The sequence below is a fragment of the Tigriopus californicus genome, chromosome 3 (assembly GCF_007210705.1).
Source record: "Tigriopus californicus strain San Diego chromosome 3, Tcal_SD_v2.1, whole genome shotgun sequence".
Taxonomy (NCBI): Eukaryota; Metazoa; Arthropoda; class Copepoda; order Harpacticoida; family Harpacticidae; genus Tigriopus; species Tigriopus californicus.
In genome coordinates this window covers 1,048,736-1,070,534 of record NC_081442.1, presented here as the reverse complement: position 1 = coordinate 1,070,534, position 21,799 = coordinate 1,048,736, and the positions used below count along the sequence as shown (strand labels likewise).

At 40.4% G+C, this 21,799-nt stretch overlaps 2 protein-coding genes and 1 long non-coding RNA gene across 4 annotated transcripts in view; all 3 read right to left on the bottom strand.

Moving 5' to 3' along the window:
- Nucleotides 1-313: 313 nt before the first annotated feature.
- On the bottom strand, nt 314-5,688 carry LOC131877980 (uncharacterized). 2 transcript variants are annotated; one of them, XM_059223852.1, is made up of 7 exons: nt 5,530-5,688; nt 4,495-4,684; nt 3,754-3,894; nt 3,233-3,627; nt 2,491-3,162; nt 1,543-2,418; nt 314-1,098 (listed from the first exon to the last, which is right to left on the bottom strand). In XM_059223852.1, exons 2-7 carry the CDS (start codon nt 4,646-4,648, stop codon nt 802-804), a joined length of 2,535 nt encoding a protein of 844 aa, XP_059079835.1. In that variant the 5' UTR covers nt 4,649-4,684; nt 5,530-5,688; the 3' UTR covers nt 314-801. The 2 variants fall into 2 exon arrangements, with proteins under 2 accessions (XP_059079835.1, XP_059079836.1); XM_059223853.1 differs by lacking the exon at nt 3,754-3,894.
- A 95-nt stretch (nt 5,689-5,783) lies between these two features.
- Nucleotides 5,784-8,054, bottom strand: LOC131877998 (uncharacterized). The gene is made up of 3 exons (XR_009372936.1): nt 7,996-8,054; nt 7,040-7,102; nt 5,784-5,809 (listed from the first exon to the last, which is right to left on the bottom strand). It is a non-coding gene; the product is annotated as an uncharacterized LOC131877998 (long non-coding RNA).
- Nucleotides 8,055-10,072: 2,018 nt separating this feature from the next.
- Nucleotides 10,073-21,799, bottom strand: part of LOC131877985 (uncharacterized) — a 12,844-nt gene continuing 1,117 nt past the window's right edge. Inside the window, exons 3-8 of the mRNA XM_059223858.1 lie at nt 18,922-19,418; nt 18,111-18,269; nt 17,553-17,692; nt 13,334-13,674; nt 11,650-11,906; nt 10,073-11,584 (exon numbers count right to left, since the gene is read on the bottom strand). Coding sequence (XP_059079841.1) covers nt 11,537-11,584; nt 11,650-11,906; nt 13,334-13,674; nt 17,553-17,692; nt 18,111-18,269; nt 18,922-19,418 — 1,442 coding nt within the window. The 3' untranslated portion in view covers nt 10,073-11,536. The remainder of the gene's footprint in view (nt 11,585-11,649; nt 11,907-13,333; nt 13,675-17,552; nt 17,693-18,110; nt 18,270-18,921; nt 19,419-21,799) is intronic.

Sequence of the window (21,799 nt, the reverse complement as noted above, 5' to 3'; positions counted from 1 at the left end):
AATGTGTTTTGGTCATCAAATGAGGCACCACATTGTGATTACATGACCACTCATTCGCCAATGAACGACTTAACGACTAACAATTTATTCCAAAAGAGCACTAATGTTATGAGTTTAGTGAGAAAAAGGTTCATTTTGAATACTTGAATCGCCTTGAAAATGAGAGACAAGGTAACACTTTTCATATTCACTTTTTGAGTGTTTATACACTCAAAAAAAGTGAAATTTAGTAAAAAATATGCATACTTCAGTGGTCTAGGAGGTTGTCAAATATAAATGCAAATTTTACAGAATGAACTAAATATCGACAACATCATATTTATCGACATTTATTCGCTTCATTTGGATACAAATGTGAACTTTCAAACAATGGCGATGAAAATTCAAAACGACTATGAAGGTTTGTGTTTTTTTTGTAACAATATCTGCTTTTAGGATTGAAAATGGGGGACATAAATAGTGATTGCTTACTGGTTTATTTGCGAAAAAATACTTTGGTTGATGATTGCAATGCCCCCACGTGAGTTGCACGAAACATCCATGAAAATCAGAATTATAACCCAATATAATTGACCCAGGATTAGTACAAAAGAAAAGGAAACCAAGCCAATTAGGGCCAAAAGACTATAAACCAGGAACAAATTGGTATGAAGACCACTTGGATTGGCGAAATGCAGTTAAGAACCAGAAAAACGACAAGCATGTCTACATTCAAATTGAAAGATAGGTAACTGAAACAGAATGAATATTTTTTTTTTCACCTTTTTACACTGACCAAAATAGTTTCGGACTTTGCGTTGATTAGAAAACTTTTGGCGTGTAAGATTCGTAACCGTGGCTTCGCTTGAAATGGGGTTTCTTCTGATCATGTCGACTCTTTTTCCACGACGATTTCTTATGCTTCTGGGGCTCTTTTCCTCCATCTCTGATCGTATAGAGGTCCTCATTGATGTCAATGATTTTGCTTTCGTCAAATTGGCGTTTTTTGGACTTTTTCTTGCCCTGAAAGATCGTTTTTTGCTTCGAATCCCCAGAGAAGGTAAATTCATCTCCTCTCTTCTTGGATTGCTTGCCGTGATTCACCGAAGACGGATTGAGCTAAATTAGGGAGAAATCAACTTTATATCAGAGTGGTTGTCGAGGACTTAATGCTTCTAAACTGCATACTAGGAAGACTCTTTAAAGCATAAATATATAATTTGGAAAAGTGCTTAACATTTGATGATGATGAGGAGAGAAACAAGTACATAAACTCTGAGAAAAGTCATCATAAAGAAACTGCACCTTTATTCTTACAATTATGGCATCTATTTGAACGCCATTCTCACTTTCAATCATTACCTATTATCATTTATTATTAGTAGCTATCAAACATTATGCTTGACTTGCGAAATTTACGAAAATGTTATGACTTATGAGCAATAAATATTACAATTAAATATTAACATTGACAATCAGTCTTCAAGCCATGACTAAAGCTCAGCATTTTACATCCAACTCAGGATTGGCATGTGACTTTAAAGTTTGATTTAAAACCCTTACCTCTGATAGTGTGTGGCATTCATCCTCCTCATCGCACCACTTGTTGAGCATTCGCTTTGAATGCCAATCCACGGCTTCGAATTCATGGAAGCGCTTCCGATTCTGAGCCCGCTCAAAGAGCCAATCACTGCGGCGTTCCGCTTGGCGAGCCTCTTTCCGCGTTTTCGCCCGTTCAAACGTCCAATCCGTGTTCTTCGAAGACCAACGGGAACTGGCCTTGTTGGCCAGGGAATCAGATTCCCCTTCGGCCATATCACCTCTGCGTTGTTTCTTATTGTGGAACTTGTCCAGGATTCCATTCCATTTCTTGTTAAGGCCCGCTTGGATCTGGGCCAAGGACCCCAACCAATCTTGAACATCGGCATTGCTTGTCACAGATTCTTCGGCATATTTGAGAGTCTCAAAGAGAGTTTTGCTGAGCTTGCTCAGTGTCTTCCTTGCGTTATCGGCTTGCTTTTGAACCTCTTCATCTTGGGCAAGACTTAGCAATTCCATCCATTTGTCTTCCAGCATCTTTTCCAACTGCTTGGTCATATCTTTGAATTCCGTTAAATCGTCTTCTGACGAGGCCAAGGCCTCATCCCAAACTTTGTGGACTTTGTCATTGAAACTTTGAAGCATATCGGACGCTACACTCAGATTGAAGTCTTTGGATTGAAACCCAAAGAACTCTTGGGTTGTGTTGAAGACCAGATCGGAGAATGAATCCAGAACGGACACCTTTTCGGATGTCCCCTCATATTCTTGGTCGTCATCCTCGATCTCGATAAAGCCTTCATCGACAAATGTGGCATTGTCCTGGGCTGAGATCTCCTCATTCTTGGAAGGCGAGTTCAGACCCAATCCTTGTGGCATACTATAGCGCATTCGGCGGACCTGGAACCACAAAGCATTTTAAAAATCCATAATCATCGTCTCTCCGTAATGAGAGACAAAAAGCGGACTTGCCTCTTTCTTTAGCTCTTCATTCTCGGTCTGCAAATGGTTGATCCGTTGTCTCTCTGGAACAGGAACAGAAGGTGTGCCATATCTCGCTTTCCCAATGGCCAATCTCAATTGATCATTCTCATGGACCATGGAGTTCAAGTTGGCCTTGGTGGATTTCAGATGAATGGCCGACTCTTCCAATTTAGCCTTGGAGTCCTCAACCTCCACCATGGCCCCATGGGAGTATCTGAGTCGGGCCACTTCCTTCTCCAAGTCAGCATTGGCAGTCAGGAGATCGTTGAGTCGATCACGCAAAATGGCGCTCAATTCCTCTTCGACTTTGTCCGAACTTTCGTACGCCTGATCCTGCTCGTTCTTGAGCTGTTCTAACTGGGCCTTAAGCTCTTTGTTCTCTTCCCACAACTGCCGAATGACCTTATCATCCAAATCCTGGTCATCCTGACCCTGTCCCTCGGGGCCAGTCATGCAAGAGACTAGATTGTCCTCCAGGGCTTCCAAGCGCTCCTCTCGAATATCCGCATAATACTCCTGAAGCTCGAGACGCTCGGACCAACCGAGAAAGTGCCCGATTCCCAGGCCCATTACGAGTACCATAAAACCAATCAAAAGTCCGGTGAGCACGTAGTTGACATTGTCTTTTCGCTTGTGACTGTAGGTTTGACCTCGTTTGATCTGGAATAAGAACAAGGGATCCCATCGCGAGAGATGACACGAAAGCCCAGATCAAGCTGCAATTACGTACATTGGGATAAGATTCGGGCAGCTCATTGGAGGGGTAAAGGGTTGAGAGATCGCTTGATGTGGAACAAAACGATCTAGGAGGAATGATTTCGATGTCTTCATCAAAATCAATATCACTCGCGTCCTCGGCGAAGATACTGTCCTCCCGCTCATCCTCATCCTCCTCGTCGAGGTCATGTTGTTTCAAAGTCAGTTGTGAGATGTTCAATTGAGGGTTCATTTGTCCGAGGAGATTCATGACTTGGGTCTCGTCCGGGTTTTCTCGGACCTCAACACTTTCTTCAATCAAATCGTCAGAGGCGATCTCAGAATTCCACAAGTACTGCGAGGACTTCTCCTCAGATAAAAGATCCTCAGAAATGGGGATCCCATCTGAACAAACACTTTCCGGTCCATCTGAAAAAAGGATCGCAGTTCCAAAGAGTTTCAACCCGGATATCCATATCAAAGTAACTCCCAAAAAGATGATTAGTCAACAAATTCAGGAAGCGAATCAGGGACAAAAAAGCGGTTAACTTCTACCTGAGTTGTAAGTAAAGGCGGACAGGTTAGAAATGTGAGTGAGTTTGGTGAGGAGACTGGAACGATCCTCGGGTTCGGAATCCGAACAACATTCCTCCTGGTTCCGACTTACTCTACCCGAGTTAGAGTGAGGAGAACCGGCTGAAAAATAATCGGGCCAAGAAAAAAAAAAAAACAAATCAAACCGAACTCAAAACAAGAACAAGAAGCTCCAGATTATCACGGCAATGGAAATACTTTTTGAATAAAAAAATCGACAATGTCCATGCATGACGTTTTTAATCATGACAAACAATCGACTTACAGAAGGGTGTGCTTCTTTTTAATCCAAAACAGTCGTTAAGTTTTCATTAAAGTAACAATGGGTAATCCGAGACACAGTTTGAAATCACGTGTTTTAACTACCTCAAAAGGCTGAGAAATCTTTTTAAAGCATGATTAGTATTTCATGGCCGGTTTTAGAGCTCGTCCTTTCACTCCAAGAACTAGATGAAAGTAGTCAAATACTGTATGCGACATCTCTCTTTAATTAAATTATAAATCCGATGTTATTCATTAAAAGCAATGGCAACTTAACGATTGCATTCAAATACACTGTTCGGTACTTTTTCTCGACCCCCAAAACGATTTTAAACAAACATGAGCGCATCAAATGACCAAAAAGTAAACTTGGAAACGAATCTGGTCGACAAACTACCAAGGTTGACGCATTAACAAAGACCACGGCAACCAAGAACGTACCCAAAGGCGGTCGGTCGGGTTGTTCAGAGACAATCTCTTGATCAGGGATGTCTTCCACTTGATCCAAGATGATCCAGCTCTCATTGTCCGAACCCGAGGAGGATCCAGATCCGGATCCGGACAACGAGGTCGTGGGCGCCACTTCTTCCGCCATGAGCTCCACAAAAGATGAAACTTACGCTATATAGGGCTGAAAAATGAATGTTGAGTTTGGCATGGGATCAGTGATTAGGGATCGGAAGAATCATTTGATGTCAGGGCCCATATTTGGGAGATAAATCAGTTCCAGGAACGACGGGACAAATGAAAGAGGCTCGTTATTTCGTTATTTCATCGTTTGGAGCGATGAATGGCGTCACTAATAACTGTTGCTTGTCAAAATATCAGGCTATTCTGTAGATGGAAAAGGTCTTGGGCCAATGAAAGTCAGAACAATAAGTACGATATAAAAAAACAAGAAGAGCGCAGCCCACTGTTAAACCATCCATGTTAAATCAGGGCTAAAGCCAAACCCTTGTTTTCGTTACATGTAATATTCAATCAGCTATTCCTTCACCTAATACTGATTCGTCATTCATGCAATTTTGCTCAAGGCATGATCAAAAAGAGGAATTGTCTTTTTGTTCAATTTCAAAGCTACTCAAAGCTAAAAGGCAATCTTTCACTTGAGGCCCAAGAAAAAATTAGGACAAAGAACAACAACAAAAAGAGACTTTTTACTAAAAAAAACGCTCCATATTGTATATAGTAGTCATGTCACGAACACAGTTTTTCATAACTTCCAACCTCGAATGTCACTATCCCAAACACTTAAGACAATGGTTTGAATACTCATTGGCAAATAATTCCCTCTTGAATTGAAGTGTACGTCTCAGGCCTAGTGGCCTTCACCCAAAGGGCCTTGACTCTAGAAATTGCGCATCAATTTCAGGAACCTTCAAGTTGGGTCTTGACCCGTTCAAACAGTCCTCATAGCTTCTATCTAAGCCTAACCTTTGATTTTGAACGTTATGTGATGCAGAAACCTTTTCTTACCTGACACAAATTAAGCCCAGGGATGAATTTCCAGCTTGTTTTGGCACTTCCTGATTCGCTTCTTCTTCTCTCTCTCTCTTTTCCTCTCTCGTTCTCTTTCTTACTGCGGGTGTGAGTGTGAGTGAGCGAGGGAGTGAAGCGACAAAGAGGATTGAGGTTTATTTCGTCTGCTAAGCTTCAGGGAGGCCAAGAAAGAGGCATTGAGAAAGACGAGATGGCCATAGCCAAAGTCGTCCAGAGGCATAAAGAGCCAGGTTTGTAATTTCTATCTTGAAACGTCCTGCAAGTAACAATAAATCCGTCCAAAATAACTTTTTTCGCCATAAAAGTGCTCTTGATTTATGCAAATAGGTTCAAAATGCCACTAGTTTTATCAAAAATGTTGTTGCAGTAAAGAATCCTTTCAGAAAAAATGATCTAGAAGGGCAAGGCTTTAGCAAGCAATCCTTCGATCTAAAAATGCAAGAATGTAGTGTCACAAAGTTTCCTTCAGATATATCCCCCAATATCACACAACTGTGGTTAAAAAGAAACGAAAAGTAGTTTAAGGTTTCCGAGTCTGTGCTTTCTTCGTATTGTTATTATTTTTGCCCATAATGTTCTCACCCATTGCGTCCTTAATGGGTATTCGTAAAAAAAAATCAAGCAATACATATGTTAAGAGTAAATTAATCTAGAACCAACCCAAAGAAGGACATCAAAAAATGACAAGAAGGGCAAGGTTGGAAGATAGTATTTCACGCTTAGCGTCATCATTGACCTGAAAGGAAATTTGCCCTGGGAACACTGGATCTAGGCCCAGTCTTTTTGTTTCGCACCGAGTTGCAGACCAGGCGCAGACCAAGATGACGCTCGATGAGGGCTGCAGGGCCCATAGGCTCGGCCATCCAGATCAAACGAATGGTGTTGTCTGGCTGTGTTGCCTGGTTCGATGAATACAAACAAAATCAGATTTTTTGGTTAAGTCCGACAAAAGGCGTTCCTTAGTCTTGAGTGCCCTTCAATGTGCGCACTGGGAGCGTGGACGAGGGCGACGTGGTCAGGCCAAATTCAGGGACGAATAAGAATAAAAAATATCAACGACTTCACTTTTTGTGACTCAATTGTTAGGATGTAGGCACCTAGAGTCCTGCGAAGAGAGGTGACTAGAATTATAAATAAAATGATTGAAATGATTGAAAGTGGAGGAATATCCAAGGGAGGAAATTCGTTTGGTAGTCTTTTAAGATGTTTTTTCACGATTGCCCATCAGAATGATTTGAGACATTGACAATTGCCTCAAAGACCCAAAGCAAAATAAGCATGCCATAAACGCTAACGAGTAGGTTTAATTTAAGTTCAGCTCTCAACAAATATAAATTTTGTTCGCCTTTTGCTAGACAGATCTGATAGTCTTCTGATCAAAGCACATGTTTCTACAATGTCATTTTAGATTTTATTACTCTATTTCAAACTTGTTAGAAGAGTGACAGCAATTCCAAAATTGCAAAGAATAGGAATTTGCACTTACTTTTTGACTTCCTCAATTTCATGCAAAAAATATCAATCAATTGCTTGTCCGCCCGCCAAATATCTGCAAACAAAGTATGATTGTCTTTGGCTAGCACTTTCTTGATTGGCAAAACTCAACTTCATTCAGCAATCGTTTCCGTCAATTTAATGAGTTTGAAGTTCTTAAAGCAAATAAGTTTTTCAAGCAAGTAGTTGATATTTTTTGAATGAATGAAAATGTGCACACATATATAACATATATGACAATCATGGTTTGGGCCATAAAAGGACGAAAAAGAAAAAAAAACACGTTATGGTCCACAATGTTCCTGGCCGCCCAAGGTTGCAGAAACGGCCCATGACACTCTTTTTACATCTGCCAATAAAAAATAATGAAATAACAAAAAAATCCTCAAACCCAATCTTTATTGTGACAGCCCATTCAGGAAAGCCAGGCATCACGTTAGCCAATTCTCCTCATAGAATGGCGAATTCATTCATAGAAATTTGTTTGAGTAAAGCCGAGGAGGAAAATGGAATCGAATGTGAAAAAAATGAATTTCTGTCCATTTTCGTCACTTTTGTCTTTCTTTCTCTATTACGCGTCAATTTGGTGTGACGCAAGACTTGGTACAAAAAGAAAAATCGTAATCAAGGCCGAGACTCCGCAATCCCTAGTTTCTCGGTTTGTCATTTCCTGATTCCAAGCTTTGGCCAGTTTTTGACTCAATGTTAATGCTTCGCTTAAATATGCTGAAGCATCTTACGCCAAGGGGTCGTACTTTTCTGAAGCCTTGTTATTTTAGATACAAAGATCATGTCCCAGCCAAAGATCTACCAAGGCATTAGCTCCTTATTTGGTAGATATAGCAAATCTCAGAGATAGCCATCAGAAAATGAAATCAAAATTGTAAACTCTAATTCTTACGCAATCCAACCTTTAAGCCTTCTAAAAAAAGCTCGGTAACCACTTACAAGTCTTGCTTCCTTATCTGTCATTTATGCTTACACTCATGAAATGATTTTCGTCAACTGGATGTCATGGCCACGCCAATGTGCCCATTCTCGTTTGGTCAGGGTCGCGAGAAAAACCTTGCAAGGAGTTTTCCGCCAGTGCTGCCAGGTCGCGACAGGCTAAAAACGCCAGATGACCCCCAAAACCGCCAATTCAAGGCTTTCATGGCCAAAAATGTTTTGAAAAAAACGCCAGAAAAACGCCAGATATTCTCTTAGTATTCTAAGGCATTTCAATGTACAGTCAGATGCTTTTCTGTATGAGTTGAATTTCCTGGCCTTCCGTTAACTATTTGTGTCATACACAGAACTTGTTGTCCCCAATGGCGGTTATGACCAGACATTTCAAGATTGTGGAGTGTAAATTAGCAGAGTGGCAAAAAATTTACCCTACTCTGTGGATTTCACAATTCAACTACTTTGAAACATTGCATCTCATAAAGCAGAGCCATGGATCATTGTTTTAGTGGATGTAGAGGTGTACTATTTGAACATTTTTGAGACATAAAAATGTGAGTGACTTGGCATCTGCCTAAAATCATAGTCCACCTTCAAGCATCTTAGAATCTATGACCGAAAAAGTTTTTCAACTCTGAAAACTTTCATAGTGGCCCTGCATATTTGTCTTTGGTTTGTTTTTTTGAAAGAGGCTGAAGAGGATGGGGACATTTTTGTAATGCTCAAACAAGTGAAAGTTGTGTTTATTTGGCCATACCTCGATTTCAGTAAAAAAAAATGCAGTGCCGTTTTGTCCAAAATTGTGCCACATCTTATGCATGTACTGAGAAAGAAGCCGTGAAAAAAATGATTGCCTCTGAAGTTGAAAACTCAAAATTGAAAACCTTGAAAACCTCTATTGAAACAGTAACGTGTGTACTCTATTTGCACTAAACACATAGCCATGTTACTTCTAGAGAGATGAATTCATCGTACAAGTGAAGCATGAGTCAAAATTCAAACGCGTCAATTTGTGCCCAAAAGTGTGCTGTACATTAATCAATAGCCCCCTTATGTTGCACGAAATATGTTTTACGTTCTGCACTTCAGAGGGCGCTTTGTCACTCAGCCTCTTCCACATAAAGGGCCGATTGGGCCAACTCCTTTTTGTTCAATAATTATGCGTTTGTGTTGTTTTTGGCCAATTCTATTAAAATCTTATTTTTAATTAATGCCCCGGGTCGCATAATGTCCGGAAAAGAAATTGCATTCAAGGCAAGGCAAGAGCAGTTTATTTAGCAATCTATCATGCCTCTTCCCATTTTCTTTGGTCTGTGTGACGTTGCAAATAAGGGCCCTTATTGCTCTAAAGTATGAAACTGAAAGTGCGATGAGATAAAATTGCCACGCACAACTTCCATTCTTGCAAAGCATCCTCAAAGCTTTGGAAAAATATGCTAATTCCTATGATATTTGGGTCAAAAACGCCTAAAGTCATTCAAAAACGCCAGTAACCCACCTAAATCAGCCTATCAGTTAATGTTGAAAATTTCCCCCACACAAAGTTCAAAAAGGCCAGAAAACGGCCAGATTGATCTTCCCCGCCAAAAGAAAAATCTCCCCGCCAGACAGAATCTAGAAACGCTGTAAGTACCAAAATCTGGCAGGCTAAAGCGCCATCTGGCAGCACTGTTTTCCGCTTCTCTTGATCCCATCAGTACGTGCATTTACTTAATGGGATGAAATAATAGTCACATTAGAGGTAGATGATGTCAAAACTGATCTTCAACCATTACTGGAACCTAGAATAACCTATTGAAAGTATTTTCTGATCAAATTTTGTTATATTTTAGTGCGCAATGACTAGTACATACCACGCACACGTTTGTTTTTGTTTTTGATTCTTGGTTGGCTTGAACCTCGAGTTTGAGAGCTTGTTAGAGGAAAGTGCAAATGTGTAGGATATGATTATGAAAGAATTCACCTTTGTTTGACAAAGCAAAACCTAGTCGTCGGTAAAGGGCGATTATTCGTCCAGAAACCATCAGCTTGTTCTGACTGGCTTCTTCGCTTCGATATTGCCAGCATTAACCAACCACAGTACCAAAGTAAATGACTTTTATTTGAATGCAATGGATGTGCCAATCAAAAATAGAGATGATTGAATGAAATGGAAAACGATCAGATACAATCCGATATCATATGCATGTTTGAACCCTAAAGTCTGGAGGACATCACATGAACATGGACAACACTTCTTCAGACAAACTTTGACACAGCTACAATCACGAATATTCAAGCTGTTCCAGAGAGCAATCCAGTCACAGAATGATTTTCAACACTTGTCCTTCGAAAAAAAGACCTTCAAAGACAATTAAAGACGACATCAAGAAAATGCGAAGCTCACAATGTTTCAATGAGTTCGAAATTTTTGTCAACAGATTTTCTTTTTCTGCCTTCGTTTCTATAGGAGTCATGTTTATCCAATATCCTTCTCTTTTGGGGACCGGGCATCCAATTCTTTTCACGAAAGCATTTTTCATCATTAAACGAAATCACATTATCAACAGGGCATTAGTGACGAAATTACAAGTAACGAAATTACAGTAATTAGTTCCTTTTCTCGAAAAAAGAACTGTAATTGCAATAAATTTTAAAATTGTGTAATTGTAACGTCCCAAAATCTACAAGAATTACTCGTTACTCGTTCTTTTTTCAGCTTCCATGATGGCCTTTAATTTTTTGTTTATCTCGTGACAACTGAAGAACCTTAAAGCTCCACTGAAATTGCCATTTTTACTAATTCCATCTAGTATATTTTGATCAAAGAAAGTCAGAGTTGAAAATTGTGTTTGCTCTTAACCGCTCTGAAGGTGTTAATGGTTTTGAATCTTGTTGCATTTGCTACTTTAGTGTTTACATCTTCTCAATCAAATTCCGTTGGACTCAAGCACGGAATATGTCTCCTTGGCTTGAATATGATGCTTCAAATTTCCAAAGCCTCCTCACTTCACTTCACTTCACTTAAGGGATGGACTTCTTACAGAGAAGCTTTACCGACTTCACAACGGCTAATACTGTTTTCCATCACGAATTTTGCGACATTGTTTCAAACCTTTAACAAACATGATCCCATCCAGGGTCCCGATCTTGACTCCTCAAAGTATTATGATGCAATACATTTTGAACAATTATGCCAAGGTTAAATGCCAAGGCGCATTATTGAAAACTGTTGACAAGAAATCTTCAAATCTTACGCCTTAGGACTGCTTGAGTCGAAAAACTACATTTCTTTTGAAAAGAATGGTCTGGATGGAGTAAACCATAAAATATTGGTCATCTTAGAAAAAGTAACGAGTAACGCCATTACATTTTTTTTTCGAGTAATCGTCGTGTAACGAATTACTATTTTTGACTAATGTAACTGTAACTGTAATTCGTTCCTTTTATTGAGGAACGACTAATGCCCTGATTATCAACAACTTGCGCTTCTCTTGTCATCAGTATTCACAACAATAACAAAGTTTCTTCAAACAGGTCCCAAAAATGCGAATGTTTTATGAAGCTAGGGAAAGAAAACGCTTGTTTTCCTTTTGGGTTTCCACGTGTCATCCTATAAAGGAAGAGAAAATCTTGTGAAATAATGTCAAATGTGCCTTATGTACAGGCTAGGAATACCTTGTTATCGATGGTCTCATTGCCAATGGTGAAGAATGGGTTCATGTTGGCACCCATTGACATGCTTCGACTCCTTGAGCAAAGTCGACTGTCCGTATTGGCGCGAGATCGGAAAAGTTTTCGACTCGGGTTGTTGGGGTGCTCCTCGATGATGATCCCGTCAAAATCGGCCACGCCCATGCTGGATGTCAACCCCGAAGGACCCGGAGGGGCTAGGTATTTTTGAGATGGAAGCGAATGAAACATCGGACGGCCAGCTGAAAACGATATTCTTCCTTTTTATCTCAGATTTGAGGACAATCCGATCGTTGTATTTGTATCGCATTTTGTCAAAGGTGGGCATTAGTTTGCTAAGCGTTGAAAAAAGATACCTTCTTCAATTTTTCATTCTACATTTTTGCCCCAGCAAATATTTGTAATGTGTGATACACTCACATTTTATGTATTTTTTGGCTTGCACATTCAGTTTTTAAAAGTTTTTCCGTTATGTTTTTTACTTAGCTTTCACAAAGGTATTTCCTCTACTTCTTCTTATTCTGCTCTTAGTGTGAATGGTTATGCAATACGTTTGTTACTTGAAAAAGAAACGAGTTTCAGTACTTCATGAATGATACGCATCTTTGGCATACCTCTAATCAGGAAATGCTCCGGTTTTGACAATTTGATCATGAATAATCGCAAAAAGCCTTGTTTCGGATGTCATTGTGCCGTTCCAACCAAAAATTTGAGTCCCAAAGTTTGTTCTTGATTTTGATTGTCAGGATTGCCAATCATATTGAGCAGGTCTCATTTATGACAGATCTAGGTGTAGTCCTCCAAAATAATGGAAAGTTCGATGAGCATATCCAATTGAAGGTGGGTAAGGCTTTCCAAATGTGTGGTTAGATATATCGCACGTTTAAGTCCAGAGACAGCATCACGATGCTAATTCTGTACAAGTCGATTAGTCAACCACATCTTGAATATGCTTCATCCATTTGGGCTCCAATGTGTTCAGCAGGTTTGCAAAAGGTCGAACAAGTCCAAAGATGTTTCACTAGGAACATCACAGAAATGAGAGAGCTCTCGTATTGGGAGGGACTAGAAAAGTTGGGACTGTACAGTGTTCAGAGAAGGTAGGAAAGGTACCTGATACTGTACGTCTTCAAAAGCATCCATGATCTTTGTCCCAACCCAGGATTTAGGGTCGATTCTAGTGACCGTAGAGGCTTAATGTGCATTTTGAGAGCACCTTCAAGCCCTCGAGAATCCAGGCTAGTTCGAACAATGAAGTCCACTTCTCTTCTTTCTCGGGCTTCTTCTTTGTTTTATTTGCTTCCCTTTAATATTCGTAGGGAATACGTAGGCTTTGTTGATCCGGTTACATCTTTCAAGTCAGACTTGGACAAATTTTTAGAAGGCATTCCAGATCAATCCTACATTCAAGGGTTAGCTCGGTCTGCCAACTCAAATTCGTTGGTCGATCAAATATCATATAAAGATTGAAAGGTAATAAATAGACGAATTATAACCTTTCATTTTGATAGTACTGGGGTTTACATTCCCTGTAGCGGTTAGAAAAGCCCGTGAAAAACCAAACCAAAAAGACTTTCACCTGAAATTATACTTGGTTTTGGTCTTCAATGCTCATCCAGAGATAGAAAAAAACCTTTCTGTGAATCCCTCCCCCAGATCATGTCCTTACCCGGTGTGATACACTTCTTGATATTGGAGATGAGTGATTGACATTTAAAGGTTGATGGTCCAATGGGAGATAATTTCTTTCGGGTGGTCTCATTGACAGATGAGCACGACGCCGAAGAAGCACTCGAATTAGCCAAAGTGACAACTGCAGTGGTGGAACCAGCGCTCATTGAAGTGCTGGAGGAGGCGTTAGCCGTCAAGTTCAATAGTTTCCTCCCATCCGAAGAGAAGCTGCCCACGGCACTGCCGTTGGATGAGGTGGGGGACAAATTCCCTAAGTACGAATTGGGCGACGGAGGCATGAGGTTCCCGGGAGGCTGGTTCTCCAACCAATCAATGGATCTGCAACCAGACCAGAGCAAGAGGACACGTCAAATACACACACACACACACTGTCAGCAACCTGAATGTGATGGAAAAATGATGATGAGAATGATGATGACGGGGCTGATTTCAAATGCACAGATAAGGTGTGCTCAGTAGAGGTTATTTGACTGAATACCTGCAATGTTGGAACATGTTAGGAACATTGCGTTTACGAGGAACCCGATTGGTATCAAGAACCGAGTCATCTGAACCAGCTCAGATTTGGGTATGGTAAAAAGAAATGTAATTACTCGAAATATGACATGTGGGAGATGAATTGGTCAAGAGATTTTTCTGAACGCCCCCAAAATGAATATTCTCTGGATCTCTAAAGTCATGTCTAAAAGTTGAAAGGACACTCATTCGAGACTAATATTCAATATTCATGGATTAGGAAGGATAAATGATGCGAAAGATTTATTCAATGCTTGCACATTGACCAAAAACACAAAATTTGAGAGTACCGTGCATCATGGAACTTGGTCTTACTCCTCGTATAGTAGTACCCTTGAACATTCCTTGAAACATCTGTAAAAGCACATTACCTTTTTGGTAGATGCAACATCAAATGCGTGCTTCAAATTCCGCACTATAATAGCTTGTGCGTTCTTTGTTCTCAGGAAAGAAGACACAAGGAAAATGTCAATTGGCTTGCCTCAACTTCATTACACAACGTCTGGCATTTTTTTCTATCCACGCTAATCCATGTCACCAATTCTCAGCAAAAAAGGCAGTGATTGACAACCCTCGCCGAGTTTTAAATTCCTTGACGACTTCTCAAGTCCATTGACATCACTTCAAATGGAAATGAACAAAATCAGAGTTTTTTGAAAAGTCCTTTGCCACAACGACAATTACCATCTTCATCTTATGGTGTCACTCTCTCCTTGAAGTGGTCCTTGCTTCAGACAGAAAACATTCCGAATGAAGCCAGATTTGGTGTCTTCAATGAAAGCAGTACTTGAGTCTGTGTCTTGATTGATCCAACAACTCGTTCGTTCCTCGTCTGTCAATCCCAAAGACCGAAGCGAGACTTTGGAAAAATGAGTGGCCCTTCGTGATCAAAGTGTCTGGGAAAACAATCTGGAATCCCCGAAAATAATATTTTGTTCCACTCAGGATGTGGATCTAAAATGTACTCTGAAGTATAACCCGACAACGTCTTTTATTTCTGATATTTCCTATTATTTGTCTCATCTGCAGCAATGATAATATGCCGTTCGGGGTTTTAAAGCGCGAGCTTTTGTTCATATGAATGTATTTATTTTGTGCAATGTTTCCCGTTTTATGCCGAGAACCTCCGGGACAACGGGTTAGGTTGAGGATGCACTCTTATGGCAATTCCTCTGATTGCGTTTTACTTCTCTCTTCCAAGCTACTTTCAACGTCTCATAACCGTTCAAATGGATGAGTTAACCAGCCCTCTAGTGTTAACACATTGCCAGAACACGGCTAGCTCATATATCGTGTGAACAGTGCTGTGCTGAAAGTTGAGGACATGTAAAAAAATTGACTCAAATGTTCCTTTTCTGTCTTGTTAGGGTTAATGTTGTTAGGGCTGTAGGGACGAGCGTCTCTCGACCAACGATCGCATCATTCATGTACATTTCCGATAGGCAGTATCGGGTCCTATGATTTGTAACAGTATTATATCATTATATGTAGCTTTTTAACGGCAGTTTCTTCTTTTGCATAAAGTTTATAAAAATGAGGCTTGAAGGAAGTCGATATGGTCAAGCTACTTTGGACGTGTTCACCTTGTCATGCTAACGAGTCGGAAGAGAAGAGGGCATGAAAAGGCCAACGAATTGGAAATTTAACCATGTCAACCCTTTCAAATCCGAGCTTGGATAAACCTCCAACACAGAGAATACACTTTTTGTGCTAGTGGATTTCAGGTAATTTCTTGACAAGAAACAATTAGAAGCCATGAATTGATTCATCGAAATCTGCCTTCTCTTCAAAGGTGACTAAAGACTTACTATCCAGCCACTCGTGAACAGACAGCCATGAAATAAAAGGGGGAGGGGGGGCGCAAGTCAAGATTTTACCCATGAAAACCGGTTTTCATGAAAGAAAGGTCTCTTTAATCTCGTCAGAGATCTTGTGCTACACAAGGATCAAGTGGAAATTATGATAAAGTGTGCTGAATTGAAAGTAGAGGGTTCAACACTGCAGTATTTAGGCACTCCCATTTCCCCGTTTCTAGAGCTTGAATCTTGACATTCTATCACATTCACGTCTTTTTCACAAAAAAAAACATGATGGTGGAACGGGCAATTCAAGGGGTTAAATTTCTTATTAAGTGCAACGTTGACGTCTGGGCACACTCAACAACTTTTACAGAATCCTCGTTGTTTTCTTCTCGTTATAAGAGACAATGTTCTTGAACCCGCTCATCTGGGGTCTCATCTCCGGAATTCCAGGAAAAAGACCCTGTAATTGGATCGGAAGTGTGCCAAGGTCCTTCAGCGAGTCCGTGATTAAGATGGGTGAAGTGAGTAAATCGAATTTTGTTCGTCCAGAGCTCGAAATTGGATGGAAGGAGGATTAAAGGCAGCAGGTACGTCGTAAGTCACCACTCACCTTACACTCTTGATTGAGTTCTGCTGGCTTGCTCAAGTACATTATTTCGTCATTTTTGGCCAGGACATGTTAGCACATTCTGGAGAGCCGTTATAGTGGCTGTTGCTATTTCAATCGTTGTTGTTGATGCAATTTTATACTGGCAATAAATGTGGATTTCTCACCTCCATTAAGAGAAAAAGGATAATTTTTAAAGATATTTAACCCACCAATAGATCAAGATTGGAACAACTAAATGTTCCGGGGAAGGAAATCTGGATCGGGAGCTTTGTTAAAAATCTTGCCCAATAAAAGTATTCAGATACGTCAAATTTAAAGGCTAACCATATCCGTCTTCTTTAGTTGACGGGTGGTTCAGATATTAAGCGTATGTATATGACGTTAAGTAAGAGTATTTAATCTTTTATTATTTATTACTATAGGGTTTACAAATTCACGGTTCAAAGAGCCAAAGAAATAAATATGTTTAGTGGGCTACTTTATATTCCCTCCCTTTGGAGAGTTGAGTGTGGTCATTGACAAAAACTGTTAATAAGGAATGTTGTAAAAGTGCTTTACTGAGTCGTTCCCCTCATGGGCTTTCCGACAATAGCTTTTTTACCTCAGGCAAATTAGACCCTTCTTAGTGTGCATCCTCTTCCGCAATAATTTGGCGCTGGCAACAATCTTCATTTTAGACTCCTTTTTAACATGGTGCCATTTGGATTTCCTTCAGATGTCATTCTTGGTGTACATTTTCCATGTTTTTCAATCAACTTAGTTTGATCAACAGCTAATATTGCTTGAAAGTATTGTCAGATTATTTTCAACCATCACTCAGAGAGAATGTCCGCATATAACCACCATGTCTCTTTTTTTTACCGAATACTGCTCTGTCAAATTCAAAATTGGCTTTTGAACCACGTTAATGGAACGAGCATCTCATCCCTTTTCATAGAAAACGAGACATCATCTTCATTTTGAAAGTGCTTTCCCGGAAAAGTGCACTTCAAATTTGTTTACATCTTCTGCCAAATTTGGAGAAGGGACACGTCCAACATACCGTACGTACTACACATGTTCACTTATTCTGGGACTGTCAGTTAAGCTCGATGTGAAGTCAGTCGCCAGTCTCAAATTGAAGGTCAGAAGTCAGAAGGTAACCTTTCCTTCTCATTATCTAGGATTAAGAATTGACCCTAAACCGACCTTCATGCCAACCTGGGTGTAGAGACTTGACGGGCGCAGATGGATCAAAGGCTGCAAAGAGCTCATTTGGGCTCACTCACCCGTTGTCGATGCTGTTCGACTTTTCAAACGCAGGAGAGCTGGACGAGGGATACAGGGTCAGGGTTCGATGCTTGGTAAGCTCACGGTGCTGCCGATAGAGCCAACCCTGTCTCAAGGCCACCTCGAAGACATCACCAACCTACACATAGATGAAGGTTTATCGATAAGTGAAGCATTGGAGGTACGAGATTCGCTCTCTCGCATCCTTAAATGAGTTTTTTTCAAGTATGGGAACTCCATTTTCGGGGTGGGTTGGGAAGCGAGTATTTTCTGGTTATTGCACGAATTCCTAAGTTCATTTCGGCAGAGTTCCAACAAAAAAGGGACCACTGGTATCAACCTTGACATGAATTTGAAGGCTCCTTTTTTGTTAGGAAAGAGTTCATTTGGAACGCAATTTCGGTCTATATTGTTGTGCCCTCTTTTGTTGGTATTCTGGATGTATTGTGCACAAGATGAACTCAAGATCCTTTTCAGATAATCTAATCCTCAAAATTGGGATGTCACTTGCATTCTTTTATCTTGAATATGTGCTTGGTAAAGTAGTGATGGTATACCTCATCGATGCTTTCCTTGGTAGAGATTTCCTTGAAGTTTGCACATCCAAATTGCTGACAAATCTGCATCCCTGTTTCCACCCGAATTTGTCGATCTCTCCAGAGATCGCATTTGGTTCCCACCAGTAAGACTGGGAAATCGGGACAATGCTCACAGAACTGAAAGATAGATATGAGAGGGATTTTCAATCCCACTCTTCAAAATCCGCTGAAATCTATCCAAATCAAATCATAATCATATTTGAGGACGCTTTTTGAAGCCAAGAATGAAGAAAAAAGAGTTGGCATCAAAAGACGTATTCTTGAATAGTTCACATATGTGGATGATATTCTTTAAGTGTTTGTCTCACTTTTCTATTAGCGTATATGGGTACATTGCCGTAACACATGACCTACAAATGAGATCATCCTTCTTTAAAATCTAAGACAATGTGCTGAAAGACCCTTTGCAAAAGGAGCTGATAAATTGGATAGCCTTTGATACATAAACGTGTATTTGCAGGGCTATATTTTGTTGTTTTATTAACAGAAAATCATAACGCAATTTGTTTGTTATTGATTTTCTTAGTTCAAAAAGCACCCCGATAAAAGATTACAATTCTGCAAATGTAAGTTTCAGCCCAGACCAAGTGTGACCATCAGACTGAAGCATTTTTTTTTAAATGTCAGACGCAAGTTTTGATTCAAAGTTGGATGTTTGATATCTTTGACAGCGGTATGAAAGTAAAATTTAGCCATCCTATGCTTTTCCCCTATTACCTCCATCTGGAGACGGGTATTTAAGAACACGGTGGGCAAGGGCAAAATGTACCTCAAAACTGTTTTTCAGAGGATCCTTGGAATTGGCGGGAGTCGAGTTGTTGCGCTCTAATAAGGGGATTTCCTTGGGTCTGGCATTAAAACTCGGACTCGAGGATGAGTGCTCGCCTCCTTTCATTTGTGCATTCAAGAACTGACTCTGTGGCTCTTGTTGTTGTTGACGTTGCTCAATTTGTTGCTGCTGCTGTTGCTGCTGCTGCTGCTGTTGTTGTTGTCGAGGTCGTATTTGCGAGATGGTTTCCATTAGTTGAAGAGCCAAATTGAAGGAGGCTCGATCCGTAATGGAATAGACCAAAACCACCACGTCCGCCCAACGGACGAATACTTCCAGATGACGGAGTTCGGCACTGGAATTGAAGTGCCCAGCTGTGTCCCAGATCTCCATGTTCACCTCTTCTTGGTCCAAAACAGTTTGATGTTGATAGACCTTGGCGATTTCGGGCGCATAATCATAGATGAATCGCTTCGTCACGTATCGCACAATCAGAGCTGGAACGGAACTCGCGCATCACGTGCATTGTTCGTGGTCAATCTTGAACACTTTTACAAAAGGTCCTTTGTGATAAAACGAAATTCATGATATACTGATTCAGCCATTTCTATAAACATACAAGGTGAATGAGGCCTCGATAACGAGGGAAGAGGTGCTACAAAAGTAGTGATAGAATACCCAATAGAAACCATGCCGTTGGTCGCGAAATAGCGAGTTTAAATTATCCAGTATGTATGATCATGGTTTTGATGATCAACATAATTCAAATTATCACAAAGTAAGTCTTCTTTCATTTCAAATATGATTTCAACCTTTTTAAGTTAATACCGTTTAAGGTCAAATTGCAAAGGAACGTCCTTCTCATCAATAATGGGTATAATTTGAACAAAATGAGCAAAAAGATGTTTTAGTGAGCTTGCACAAGTATTTCAGGCTTCACAGCGTTTGAATGCTCTAAAAGGCTTCGCTTTTTAAAAGCTGGGCCTAGTTTTCCAGGAGGATGGCAGGATCGTCCTGATAGGATGACATGAAGGTTGTGCCCTAAATTAAGTACTATGACGAGGTGCCCGACTAATACTTATAGATATTTTTTTTCAATCGTTACATCGTGGTGTTAGACAAATTTTGAAGAATACGTGTAAAAGCAAGTGATCGATTACGCACGGGACTCGAAACCAAAGAATGTGTTCTCAACAACCCCACTAGATCTCACCGTGAGCTCAATCATATTGCATTCAATTCGTATTAAGCTACCCACGGGATGTTCCGCCCAGTCTCGACCAAGTTTGCAGGATCTCGGTCCATGTTAAGGCCAGAAAAGACCCGGCGGAACCAAATTGCCACATGAATAAAAAGATTGAGGCCTTGATTGTTGCTGTGCAGGAGTATCTCTGTGGAAACAAACAGGCGGGCTTCTATGGAGGAGAACTCTGGGGACTTTCAGGTGCTTAAGGACGGGTGTTACATGAAGATCTGGGCATGGTAAAACGGGCTTCACAATGTGTTCCGATTTCAAAGTAGCATTTTGAGGAGCACAGAAAAGGTCTGGTCCATTGAGAATGATCTATTTTGAGGTTTTCTCTCTACATTCCATTATTGCAATGATGAGACATTGGATGAGACCATTGTGGTGCTTCGGGTACAACAACCTAGCGAGCACTAGATCATTAGTGGAACAGTCTAGCTGTTACAGGTCACCTCTGTACTCTTACTTACATATGGCTTGTGACCAGGGCTTGCGGGTAACAGATTTATTTTTCTAAAATATAACCTAAAATTATCAATTACCAAGTCCCCACTCCCTGCTCGACTTGGTCTGCTGTCATTATTTAGCTTGTTATTTTTTTTGACTCCTCTTAGTAAAATTCAGTGGATTCTAAGGGTTTTTGGCTCGTGTTCAATTTGCGATGTAGGTCTCTTTTGGAGTACAGGTTGGTCACAGCCTTGGCTCCATCAAGTTTCTCTGCCAATTGAAATTCCTTTGTCTTTTAGAACGTACGTAGAGTATCATAATTGGGATTGTGTGAAGTCATTCAGCTTTAGGAGCGGAATTTTCAGGACGCAAAGGAAACAAACAAGTTGTCCATGACGTATTTCGTTCGCTTCAATTCGTTTGGAAATGAAGGGGATCCTACAAAGTTTCTATCAATAGGCTCTGATGATGAGCTAATAAGACCCGAGCGAGTTGTGGCTTTTGTTCTTCAGAACACACGCGAAACTGCTTTCATTTGAAGGCCTAATTAAACATTGTTACGAAGGGCTGAACTTCAGAGTATTGTTTCCCAATCAGGTTTGATAGTGCGTAAATTTACTAGAGAGTATTAAAACAAATTGGCTTGGAGCTCCTCGGACGTGAAAACTATGCAAACAAATAAAAGGGATAGTGTGCATGTGTGAATCTTTCATGATTCACGAATATGAAAGACATCAGAGAGTCGGCGAATATTACGAGGAAAATTGCAATCTTGACTGCTTTAAGAATCAAGCGCTCAAAACTTGGATAGAGGATCACAAAATGGGGAAATTATGGGGCGCACATAGCTCAAGAAACTTGACAAGTCCATATTGGCTCTTGAAAAGTTGAAAGCTCATTTCACTCTGCTAAGATAGATCTTGAACTTTCAACGAGCGTCTTTGATTTCACTTTTCATCTCACGGTATACATTCTTGCGTTCAATCTTGGCGATCAAAACTCTGAGGGCGAGCGCCCTCTGGGTAAGAAATTTAGCGCTCTCCAGTTCATTTCTTTTGTGTTCTTCCCCAACTCAGGCCTATGGGATTCATTGAATGTTCCGTGAGGCTTTTTCATTTCTTTGACAAATAGAAACAAGTTTTAAAAGAAGGCCTTTGGGAAAAATCACTCAAGGAGAAACGCCTT